Source organism: Staurois parvus, unplaced genomic scaffold, assembly GCF_062004578.1.
Source record: "Staurois parvus isolate SC_StPar_1 unplaced genomic scaffold, SC_StPar_1.0 ptg000635l, whole genome shotgun sequence".
NCBI classification, from domain to species: Eukaryota; Metazoa; Chordata; class Amphibia; order Anura; family Ranidae; genus Staurois; species Staurois parvus.
Window position 1 is genome coordinate 4,993,793 of NW_028318431.1, and position 12,901 is coordinate 5,006,693.

Consider the following 12,901-nt stretch of genomic DNA (forward strand, 5'->3'; position numbering starts at 1 on the left):
GTGGGCTGTGTGCTTAGGGTTGCTGTCCTGTTGAAAGATGAACCGTCACCCCAGTCTAAGGTCCAGAGCGCTCTGGAACAGGTTTTCATCAAGGATGCTTCTGTACATTGCGGCATTCATCTTTCCTTAGATCCTGACTAGTCTCCCAGTTCCTGCCACTGAAAAACATCCCCACAGCATGATGCTGCCACCACCATGCTTCACTGTAGGGATGGTATTGGCCAAGTGATGAGCGGTGCCTGGTTTCCTCCAGACATGATGCTTGACATTCAGGCGAAAGAGTTCAATCTTTGTTTCATCAGACCAGAGAGTTTTGTTTCTCAGTGCCTTTTAACAAACTCCAGGAGGGCTGCCATTTGCTTTTTAGTGAGGAGTAGCTTCTGTCTGGCCACTATACCATACAGGCCTGATTAGTGGAGTGCTGCAGAGATGGTTGTTCTTCTGGAAGGTTCTCTCTCCACAGAGAAACACTGGAGCTCTTTCAGAGTGATCATCGGGTGCTTGGTTACCTCCCTGGCTAAGGCCCTTTTCCCTCGATCGCTCATTTTAGCCGAGCGGCCCGATTTACTCATTTAGACCTTCAATGCTGCAGAAATGTTTCTGTACCCTTTCCAAGAACTGTGCCTTGATACAATCCTGTCTCGAAGGTCTACAGACAATTCCTTGGACTTCATGGCTTGGTTTGTGCTCTGACATGCACTGTTAACTGTGGGACCTTATATAGATAGGTTTATGTCTTTCCTAATCATGTCCAATCAACTGAATTTCCCACAGGTGGACTCCAATCAAGTTGTGGAAACATCTCAAGGATGATCGGTGGGAACAGGATGCACCAGAGCTCAATTCTGAGTGTCATGGCAAAGGCTGTGAATACTTATGCACATGTGTTTATTTTTTCGTTTTTTATTTTTAATAAATTGCAAAGATTTCAAAACGAACTTCTTTCACATTTTCAGTATGGGGTATTGTTTGTAGAATGTTGAGGAAAAAAATGAATTTAATCCATTTTGGAATAAGGCTGTAACATAACAAAATGTGGCAAAAGTTAAGCGCTGTGAATTCTTTCTGAATGCACTGTATATGCTTCTATTGGGAACCTCTTTTGTGTTACTAACCCCACTTATTATATCCATTCAGTTTTATAGCATTATAAAAGACGATGATTCTGCATAAATAAGGTTTGCAAGCCTTTGCTAATTGTCAATGCAATATGCAAATACTGAATGAAGATATAAAGACCATAAAGATCATTTGTAATGGAGTGTGGATATCACTTTCTACCCTCAGTCATATTCTACTGGGTACACAAAGCACAGCCTACATTTTTTGGGCCATACATAAAATGCAGTTCAATGAGTTATTTCTGCCTAACATAGCAGAGAGAGCTCCACAACTAGAGGAGACTTGGTTATGTGACTCTGACAGGTTACATGACCAGTTTTTTTTCTTTCCTCTTTTAATAAAAGTTCTATTTATTTTTGTTATGCTCTGCTGGTTTTGGAACTCCTAAGCTAAAAGAGTGCAATACACATTTGTAAATCACTCTGCTGTAAAATATGCTGTTGAAACATAAATGAAAAAAAAAGCTGAAAAAATAAATAAACACACCATAGCCAGTCCAAGCATTGCTACTGTTAAAAAGAATCACTCAATAGGCATTATTAGACAGTTGAGTAAAACAACAAATTGAACACTTTCAACAAGAGAAAACGTAAAAACATAATCTGCATGTACCTTTATAATATTCATTAGTATATGCTGCGTTAACTAATTCTTCCATTTTACCAGGTGTCTCCTCAGCTTCCAGCAATATAGGAATGGTATCATTCATTCCATTCTGAAGATTCCACATGGCCTTTATTAAACATGTCTTCCCCGTGTCAGGATCTAGACATTAAAAAGAAATTTTAAAATCAAGATTGATTTATTTGTAGGTTTTAATGAACATTCCAGCCAAAACCCATTTTTTTCCTCCTACTGGAAACAAAATAATTAATACAGAACACATTACTGTACATATATACGGACTTAGGGAGCCTAGTGGCTCAGGTACAATGAGAACAAGAACACAAAAACACAAAATACAAAGGTGTTGATTTACTAAAGGCAAATAGACTGTGCACTTTGCAAAGTGCAGTTGCTCCAGAGCTTAGTAAATGAGGTAAAGCTTCACTTTGCAAAGAATACCCAATCATGTGCAAGAAAAATAAAAAATACCAGCATTTTTGCGTGTACATGATTAGATGATGGTATTCAGCAGAGCTTCCGCTCTGGAGCAAATGAACTTGCAGAGTGCAACTGCACTTTGCAAAGTGCACAGTCTATTTGACTTTAGTAAATCAACCACATAGGCTGTGCACTTTGAAACTGCAGTTGCACTCATTTTCTCCAGAGTGAATGCAGTGAAGCTTCACTTTGTAAAGAATACTCAATCAGGTGCAAGGAAAATAAAAAACAGCATTTATGCTGGCATGTGATTCGATGATGAACATCATCAGAGCTTCACCACATTCACTAAGCTCTGGGGAAAATCAATGCAATTGCACTTGAGAAGTGCACACTCTACATGCCTTTAACCACTCGCCCTCCTGAGGATTCACCCCCCTTCAGGACCAGGCTATTTTTTGCTTTACAGCGCTGAGTTATTTTACTGACAATTGCACAGTCATGCAACACTGCACCTAAATGAAATTTATGTCCTTTTTTCTCCCACAAATTAAGCTTTTTTTTGGTGGTATTTGATCACCTGTGTGTTTGTTATTCTTTTGTGCAATAAGCAAAAAAAGACTGACAATTTTGAGAAAAAAAACAATTTTTTGGACATTTGCTATTAAACATGTCCAGTAAAAAAAATTTAAAAATCTAATTTAGTCATAAATTTAGACCGAAATGTATTCTGCTACATGTCTTTGCTAAAAGAAATCCCAATACATGTAAATTAATTGGTGTACGTGAAAGTTATACCATTTACAAATGGCGGTATAGATAATGGGAATTTTTTTTCTACTAGTAATGGTGGCGATCAGCAACTTTTAGTTGGACTGTGGCGTGCATTCTGACACTGGGGGGGGACTAACTTGGTGTCACTGACACCCCAGTGACACCAATACAGTGATCAGTGCTAAAAAAAAGCACTGACACTGTACTAATGGCACTGGGCAGGAAGGGGTTAATGTGATGGGTGATCAAAGGGTTAACTGTGTGCTGGGAGTGTTTTACTAGGGGGGGGGGTGTTCTTCATTGTAAGCACACTGATTGGGATGGCTGTACTGTGCACAGCCATCTCGAGCAATATGCTTGAGCTGACAGGGAGGAAGATTCTTCGTAAACAAATTACCGGCCGGGACTCGGTGATTGACATCCGCGGCCATGAATGGCGGTGTGGGTAGGGACTGACCATTTGGAAACTCGGGCACTGCCCGAGGGCCCGGGGTCAGTAGGGGGCCCCATGAGATGCCCCTGGTACCTTTTTTATAGGCTTTTTTGAGTTTGGACAAGGACACAGGGGCCCCATGGTCCCCTATTGCCCGGGGGCCCTATGAGTTGTCAGTCCGCCCCTGGTAGGGAGCGCACGCGACTCTCGCGCGCCCCTTACCCGGAGATGCAGAATAACGTATATACGTGTTTCTGTGCAAAGGTGCCACCCTGTAGTAGTATATCTGCTATAGGGCGGTCCTTAAGCGGTTAACAAATCAACCCAAATCAACTTCACACTGTCTTATGACCCACAGTGTTGGATGTTTTGTTGCCCATAGCAACTAATCAGAATCTCCTTTTCACATCTCACACAATAAAACAGGATGAATGGAAGAATCTGATTAGCAACTATTAATAATATGAAAAGTTATTTTGTCAAATACGACTGATATGTAGAATAAATAGCAATGTGGACATGGTCAGCCTTTGCTACAGTACAATGTATGTACAACATTCCAATAAATAATAATTCATAGCAAAATACAAATCTTTAGGTGTATCAATAGGAAAAAAGAGGTTAGTCAAAACCCCTCTTTCTTTACTGTTTGTCTTTTTGAGGGGAGTTCCAGAGATGTAACAGCAAATGAATGGAAATCCCCTCTTAGACAGTTGTCATCATTTCTAGATCTCCACTCTCCTCCAGTTCTAGTGACAGCTGTGACATTTTGAATTTTCCATTGCTTTTTGTACTGGTAACCAAGATGACTAAAAGAAAGATTATAGCTCATACATGGCCACTGAAGGGAGGCATTTATGATCATCCTAATAGTATTCAGAAATCAGAAAACACATAAAGTAAACATAGTGGGGTTTATTTACTAAAACCGGTTCACTCAGAATCTCGTGCATCTGTGCATGGTAACCAATCAGCTTCTAACCTCAGCTTGTTCAAATAAGCTGTAGCAAAAAAACCTGGAAGCTGATTGGTTTCTCTGCAGAAGTGCACGAGATTATGAGTGAACCAGCTTTAGTAAATAAACCCCACCTTTTTTTACTGACCTTTACATAACATTTATACCAAAGAACTATCATTTTAGCACAAAACCCACCATTATAATTCTAAATAATAATGGCAGGCTGGAATAAAAAGGCCATGGTTTTACAAAACTGCTGATTACAGTGTGTTACGGTAAAATTTAGAAGGGAATAAAGACGTATTTGAGAGACATAAAAATTATACCAGATGCTGGTTTGCCTCTGAGAATTAAAGGAGAGGTATTGAGTATTTTCTGTGAACTTTTTGAGTTTTTGAGTAACGTTTATATGATTTTCACATATTTTCAAGCCTACTTTCTTATATTATTGTTATATTAGTTGTAAAGATTTGTAGATCTATTCAGGCTACATATTGTAGATTGCGTGGAGTGGCCATTAAGGGCAGTTAAAGTGGTTCTAAAGGCAAAAAGTTGTTCCCCCCAGTCCCACCCTAAACCCTTACCTGAGCCCGATCTCAATCCAAAGCTGTGCCTATCTACACCAGTTCTTCTCTCCTCTTTCTCTTCTCACAGGAGACTAAGCAGCAGCAGGAGCCATTGGCTTCTGCTGCTGTCAATCAAAGCCTGTGAGGAGTGAGCGGGGCGCAGGGCTGAGCTATGCTGTGTGCGTTTATAAACACACAAAACCCGGCTCGGGATTGAGCCCCCAGAGCAACCACTTTGCTATGGGAGATGAAGAGTGGACAGGGCTGATGGGGGACCACAGAAGAGGGGCTGCTCTGTGTAATACCTTTGCTCATAGCAGCTAAGTATGGCATGTTTGTTATTTCTAAAAGAATTGTAACTTTTACAATCACTTAAAGTTGGCCATACACCTTGAATGAATAATCATCTTTAGAATGTACAAGAAGCTACCTGACTTGAAACAAATTGAGTAGATTGTTTAAATAAGACTTCTACTAAAGTAGCCCATAGATTGGGGTCTCCAAACTGCAGCCCAGGGGCTGGATTTGGTCCTTTGCTTGCCTTTATCCGGCCCTTGGGGCACTATTCCTTCGACTGATACATTGCACTATTCTTTCCACTGACACCAACGATGGGCACTCTTCCTTCCACTGACACTGAAGATGGGACACTATTCCTCCCACTGACACCAGTAATGAGGTACTATTCCTCCCAGTGACACCAAAGATTAGGAACTAATTCTCCCACTGACACCAATGATGGGGCACTATTTTTCCCACTGACACAAATTATGTAATTTTTTTTACTCCCACTGATCACGAAGCCTACGGCATTGTTTACTCCCATCGATTCCAGGGAATTTTCTACTCCCACTGGCTACAGTCCAACCCCCCCCCCCCCCAAAGTTTGAATGGTAGTAAACTGGCCCTTTGTTTCGACGTTTGGAGAACCTTGCCAGAGATGATTCAATTTTTTTTGTTCAACCAGTGGGTTCAAAGAAAAAACAGGCCCGGTTCCCCCATTCACACATTCGAGGTGGATGGGGGAATCCACCCACTGAGTTATTGTGTTCTGACGGTGGGAAGATATCCCCACTGTCAGAATATATTGATCAGCACTGCCTTCTATAGCCTTTGGCACTGTTCAGGTGGCACTGATCGGGTGACAGGCTGGTTGTTTTGAAGCTGATGCCTCCTGTGATATGTGACATCACTCTTGCCTAGGTAAGAATGGAGTCAGGGAGTAGGCTGGAATGTGAAAAAAATCAGCATTTTAGATTTCGTAGGGGGGCGGATTTCACTTAAGTATTGGATATTATTGGATTGAAAGTCGACTTTAGCTATATAACGTTAGAGCAATAGGTTGTGGCACAGTCTCCTGTTAAGCATGGGTTTCAGATCATGAGGTAATGGTCCATCATATGACTTGTGAGTCGTGCAACTGCTCAGACAAAATGTCTTTTCATGACCCATAGCACTCGCAGATAAAAGCCTGAAATAATCTGTTAAGTGTTAAAGTCAATCTGAAGTGAAAACTGAATTATCCAATAAACGAAGAAATTAAATAACTGTACTAGTTTTAAAACTGAAAGCCTAGTTCTGTCTCAGTTATTTAAACTGTTATAGTATCAATGAACTAAATGTAACCAGTTACTTACTTTAGGAAAATATTGTAATTTGCAGCTCAGTCCTCTTTCTGATAATAAGCTGGGGTCATTTCATTGCTTATTCTTCAAAAGGGAGTTATTGCAATTTTTCTTCTGGGGACTGTGGGAGGTATTTAGGGAAGAGACCAGACCAGACCAGGGGCAGACTGACCATTTGCGCACTTGGGCACTGCCTGAGGGCCCGGGGTCAGTAGGGGTCCCCATGAGATGCCCCTGGTACCTTTTTATAGGCTTTTTTGGGTGTGGGCGTGGACACGGGGGCCCCATGATCCCCTATTGGCCGGGGGCCCCATGAGTTGTCAGTCTGCCCCTGAGCCAGACTGTCTTTTGTCACACCTTGGGCACCGACTCTTTCTGAAAAATTCAAGGTTCTCAAAGGCTATCTATAAGATAATGTTATGTTCGTGTTTCGGCCTGGTCCGGTGTTTCCTCTTGGTTGGAACTGCCTGGAACAGCTCTTAGGACCTCTATGGTACTTGGATTTATACTAAGATGTCCTTGGACTGAACAGTCCTCATTTCATTACAAAGAGTATCCCATGAAACCTGTAGGGAAACCGCATTTCTTTTACTGATACCCATGATCTTATTTTTTTTAGTCATTGATTATAACTCATGACCATGTCGTAGCTCAGGGAAGTTGACTGTTTTCATTGATATTATTACATATGCCACATTTCCAAATGTGGAAATATTGTGAGAATCTTCCTAGGAACTTGGTTGTTTTCAGGCTTGACTTTAAAGTGATTGTAAACCTTGAAAAATGAACATATCCTTCTATAGTGTGTAATTGCCTCAATCCAAAGCACTGAGTGTGATTCCTCTTTGCTGTCTAGTTCATCTGCTATCTGCATGAGTCATTGCTGAAAGTTTTTTCTGACTCCAATCATGGGTGATTGGGTTAGGGGGCCTCCAGCACACAGCCTGTGATTGACAGTCTCAGCTGTGCATGTTTCCTTATGTGCTGTATGGAGGGGGGGTCTATTCTTTCCACTCATATATCAAGTTATACTTAGTTCTCCTCCCTGAGCAGTGTAGTATGTGACATTAGATCTCTGCCCCCTGCCTTCCTAACCTCAGATAAACTGTGTAAAGTCTGGACTTTGTCTGATTACAATAGCCAGCAGAGAGGATTCCCCCATCCATGCTTTTTAGCATAGTAGAAGAATGTATTAAATATCTCTCATTCAGACTGTGGGCTGAACAAGAGAAATCTCTGTAGCTAGCATTAGCTGAGTGTTTCCTGGAACTTGCTCTGGGGTAGATTTACTAAAACAGGGAAGTGAAAAACCTGGTGCAGTTCTGCATAGAAACCAATCATCTTCCAGGTTTTATTGTCAAAGCTTAATTGAACGAGCTGAAGTCAGATTCTGATTGGTTACCATGCACAGCTGCACTAGATTCTGAGTGCACCAGTTTTGGTAATTCTCCCTTTATGTGTCACTTCTCTGACTTTGCTCTTAGCCCTCATGCACATTGGACGTTTTTAATATGCTGGTAACATTAGCTGTGTAAAGTCACGTTAAAAACACAAGTTTTTCAGCTTTTTTGGCATTTAGTGGTGTTTTGGCACGATTAGCAGCGTTTTCCCATGTTTTCCCACATTTGCGGTTTTTAGCGTTTTTTCAAGTATTTTTTACAGAAAAATTTTTTTCGTCAAAAAAAGTCCAAAAACACTGGTTTGCGGCGTTTTACTGCATTTTTCAGCGTTTTTCAGCGTTAGAGCGTTTTTACAGCTAAAAAACTCCTCTAGAAACCCACTAGTCCTGGGTTTTTTTCAGCCAAAAACGTCCCAGCTAAAAAACGTTGATTACAGTCATGTGCATGGACACATATGATATACTATTATAGGTATGTATGTAATACTTTGACTTTCATTGTGCAAGGAAGCAAGCATGTACATGTTTGAGCAAGTTATTTTGTAGGAAACACACGTTAAGTGATGAAAACTGATGTTATCATGTGTTAGTATGTAAAAGCTAAACAAAAGTGAAGTAAAAAAAAATGCATACACGTTTTTGTTATCTCCTTGAATGTGTTTCTCATGCTGAGCCAAAACATTTGTATATGATTGAACCCATGGATGATTTGTCTTCCAGCTTCTTGACAGCCTTTTTGTCCTGGTCATGGTTGCCCTTGGTGGCCCTTGTTTCTGCTATTGTTAGGGGTTTTTGTGCCTTCCACTGGATCAACTGTGGGTATAGGATTATAACTTGTTTTATTTATTTATTTATTTTATTATATGGTTGAACTAGATGGACTTTTGTATTTTTTCAGCCAGACTAACTATGTACCCACTCCCACGACACCAGCTTTTTAGTACTTTTTTTTGCCAATTTTCTTGTACCCATTGTTTTGATTGTTGTGGTGCTGGTAGCTTTTTTGGCTACCTCTCTCCTGCGGAATTTGTTCTGCATCTGTTTCTGTCCTACCCCATTCTGCTTACCTTTTGCGCTTTCTTATTTACCTTTATTGTTTCCAAGCCCTGTCTGACAACTGCATACTTGCCAACTGTCACGGATTGCCCGGGACAGCCATGATTTTTTAGATTCTGTCCTGCCATTGCTCCATCCTGGCCTATGTCCCGGAATCTGGGATCAGGGCTGGAGAAAGCTTCAGATAGGACTCCCTACTACTCAGCAAATCTAGAGCAATTAAAAAAATACAAAACTTTCCCTGGCTCCATTTGTTAAGCTGTAGAGGGGACCGCGGCAGAAAGTGGACTATTTTTCCATTTTTGGGTGCAGAGGAGTAATCTTCATGCAGCGGCACCCAATAGATAAATTAAAGTCCCTGCCTCTTTAATATCAATCCATCGGATCGCTTCAGCGGATAAATGTAGAAGAGGTTTGGTTCTACTGGGTGCAGCTGCATGAAGATTACTCCGCCGCACTCAAAAATGGAAAGATAGTCTGCTTTCTGCCACGGCACCCCCCCTGCAGCTACACAAATGGAGCCAGGGAAAGTTTTTTAATTTTTTAATTGCTCTAGGTTTGCGGAGGAGTATTAAAGAGTATCCGGGTACCTGAGCAAGAAGTACATCTGTGGCATATGAGACCCCCACTTACGGAGTGTGCTTATTGCCTAATATCAGTTAGGTCTAACTATAAGGTAAGACCACAAGAGTGGTAGTGGAGTGAGATTTGCACAAGTGGTGAATTGAATATATTCTAGTTACAAGTCACAAGTTTGCAAGGTATTTGAAGTACTTTATGTGAAGTTTTCGTTTTGGTATTTTTTCATTTTTCCATTTGGGAACATATGTGTGTAAAATAATTACATGGGCATGCTGGGTCTTGTAGTTGCTCAACACTAAAGAAGACAAAATTGTCCCAGGTCTGCAACGTTACAGAAAGTTTCAGCATTTAGTTTATCTCACCACCCAGGGACTTGTAGGTCCTCAGATTACCAACACACTAGTAAAAAAAGTGCACAACTCCCAAATTTGTCTGTCCTACATAATAAATGACAATTTATTACAGTTCCCCAAATATCTGAGAAATGGTATAGGGTAGAAGGCACTACATATGGCTGCAACAAATAAATTAATATGTTAATGATATGCTTCTTGTAAGACCACGCCCATTTTAAATGAATGCCTCCACCCCTAATTAAAGTAATGCTGCACCTACAATGGCTTGTTGGACACCTGGCAAAAAAAGACATCCCTAAAACATTTTTGGAAAGGTGGCAACTATGCAACTGATGACAAGGTTACCCCAAGGGTTACACCTTAGAAATGTCTTGCAACCAAATACATTTCCACCTTCATGGTCTTTGGTGCACACCAGATACATGCATAGAAGCACAAGTTGTTTGAAACTCAATAGCAACTTGTTTGTTCTTTGTATGTTCCAGAAATTTCTGTTATATTCTCCTGATTTGGGTTGATCTCCACATTTTGCTCTCTGTCTTGGCTGCTTACTGCCCATGGCGCTGGATCACTGCATTCATTTTTTAATTAATTACTTAGACCGATAAATTAGACTGGATGGCTAAACATTGTAACCTATAATATCATAGAAATAAAAGGGTTTATTTATTGAAGCTGGAGAGTGCAAAATCAGGCTCACTTCTACATAGAAACGAATCAGCTTCTAACCTCAGCTTGTTCAATTAAGCTTTGGCAATAAAACCTAGAAGCTGATTGGTTTCTTTACAGAAGTGAGCCTGATTTTGCATGCTGCAGCTTTAAATAATAAACCCCAACGGGTCTGTTGGCTTCCTCATGTACACTGGGGAAAAGATATGAAGTCCTTTACATCACTCCTTTTTCACATGTTTTCAGGCTTTCCTTAAAGTGGTTGTAAACCTCAGACATGAAATATGAACAAAGCATAACCCTCTATAGTGTGTACTTTTCTCAATCCAGAGCACTAAGTGTAATTTCTGTCTGCTGCTTCATTCTTCTGGTATCAGCAAGAATCACTTCTGATACATTTTCCCGACACCAAGGGAAAAATGGTGACAGCGGAGGAACCTCCAGCACACAGTCTGTAAATGACATCTTCAGCTTTGTTCCACTGAGCTGTGTGAAGGGGATATTTCTCTTCCCTCCAATCAGTTCTCTGGAACACTCCTCACTGAGCTTTTCAGAGTGTAACTTCAGCTCTTCTCCCCCTTTTTTCTAAAAACTTAGGCAAGCTTTATAAATTCTGGATTCTGTACAGATGCAAAGAAGAGAATACTACAGATAGATAGGTACAACTTTAGGAGAATTTGTTTCATCTCTGTGTATCACCTGAGGCTAGTCACTTCACTGGGTATTTGGGAGGGTTTACAACCACTTTAAACCTGGTGAAAAAAGGTCTGCTGTTTGAAGAGGTCAATAGCTCAAGGTAGCTCAGATATATGTGCAACTAAATAAATCATAGGTAGAATTATTCCTCCTCTCTCCTCCTGCTTTCTGAGGGCTGATTACAAGTTTCAATCAGATAGAGATAGTCTAAAAGGAATCAGAATCTGATGTGCTCTCACTTTCAAAAACTCATAATGCAGCATGCCTGCACCGTTTAAACTGTTTATTTTTAAAATGAAAACCTTATATGAGCAGCAAAACAAGTTTAACCACCTCCCGTCCGGCCATTGTATATAAACTGCCGGACGGTGGCAGTGAAGGGTCGGGTGGCTGTTTATAAACGGCCTCTCCGCCCCCTGCTTGTGCGCGCTCCTGGGAGCATGCAGCACCACGATCCGGTGCCTGCCTTGTCCTCTGGACACAGTGGAACACCAATCGTCAGACAGGACCTCTGTACGAGGTCTCGATCATGTGATCACTGATTGGCCAATCAGCGATCACATGCAGAGTAGTAAGCAAGATGTCACTTGTGACATCATTGCTTACTACGTGTGAAATCTGTGAATGATCACAGAGGTCACATGGTACAAGGCTAGTCACAACAGCCTTGTACCATGTGACAAGCTGTGACCAATCACAGCTCACTCAGTAGTTTTCAATGGCTGCAAGAATTACAGCCTTTATAGATGTAAAAGCAATCAGTGTAAAAAAAAAAAAAAATCTTCATCACCCCCCACAAGTAGTACAGTGTCACCATGGTGACACTGTACTGGTAGGGTGACAGTATGTAAAAAAAAAAACATAAATAATAATATAAAAAAATAAAAGTAAAATGTAAAAAAAAATGTTTAAAAATTATAATTGTGGTTATAAACTAATTTGGGTTATTATTTTTTTTTACTAAAAAGATAGAATAAATTTTGGCAAAGATTTATGATGAATTACTATTTATTTGCAAACTTTTATAAGAAAAACACTTTTTTTCAACATTTTTGGACTTTTTCATTTACATAGCAAAAAAAATAAAAATCCCAGTGGTGAATAAATACCACCAAAATAAAGCTTTATCTGTCTCAAAAAAATGCTAAAAAATTCATATGGGTACAGTGTTGCATGACCGATTGTCTTCAAAGTGTGATAGCACTGAAAGCTGAAAATTGGCCTGGACAGGAAGGGGGTAAAAGTGTCCGGACTGGAAGTGGTTAAAAGTTTTGAAAATGTGTAAACAAAATATAAATATACTGACATAAAACCATTGTAATTTTCCCTCTGAATGTATGTATATGTAATCATTGCCTTTAGCATGCCTTAAAGTTACTGGTCTTCTGCTGACTTTCCAATTTATCTGTGGACAGCCTGGGCCTGTCTAGAAAAAAACTCCAGATCTCTTACCTTTAAATTCTGCATTAGTGAGATGTTTCATGGATTTGTGCAAATAGGTTTTTAGTGCAGCAAGGTCCTCCGTGTCATGATTGACAACAGCTTCAAAGAGTCTGTCTCTTGTGTAAACATCTTTAGGATCAATGTCAGGGGCCCTTTGAATAAAAAAGAAGGAGTTAAA

At 40.3% G+C, this 12,901-nt stretch overlaps 1 protein-coding gene across 3 annotated transcripts in view; it reads right to left on the reverse strand.

Annotated features, from left to right (window-relative positions):
- Positions 1–12,901, reverse strand: part of LOC149449198 (transient receptor potential cation channel subfamily V member 1-like) — an 85,995-nt gene that overhangs the window by 45,078 nt on the left and 28,016 nt on the right. For all 3 annotated transcript variants that reach the window (XM_089693682.1, XM_089693683.1, XM_089693681.1), the window contains 2 exons: positions 12,733–12,875; positions 1,735–1,887 (listed from right to left, as the gene is read on the reverse strand). In XM_089693682.1, coding sequence (XP_089549808.1) covers positions 1,735–1,887; positions 12,733–12,875 — 296 coding nt within the window. The remainder of the gene's footprint in view (positions 1–1,734; positions 1,888–12,732; positions 12,876–12,901) is intronic.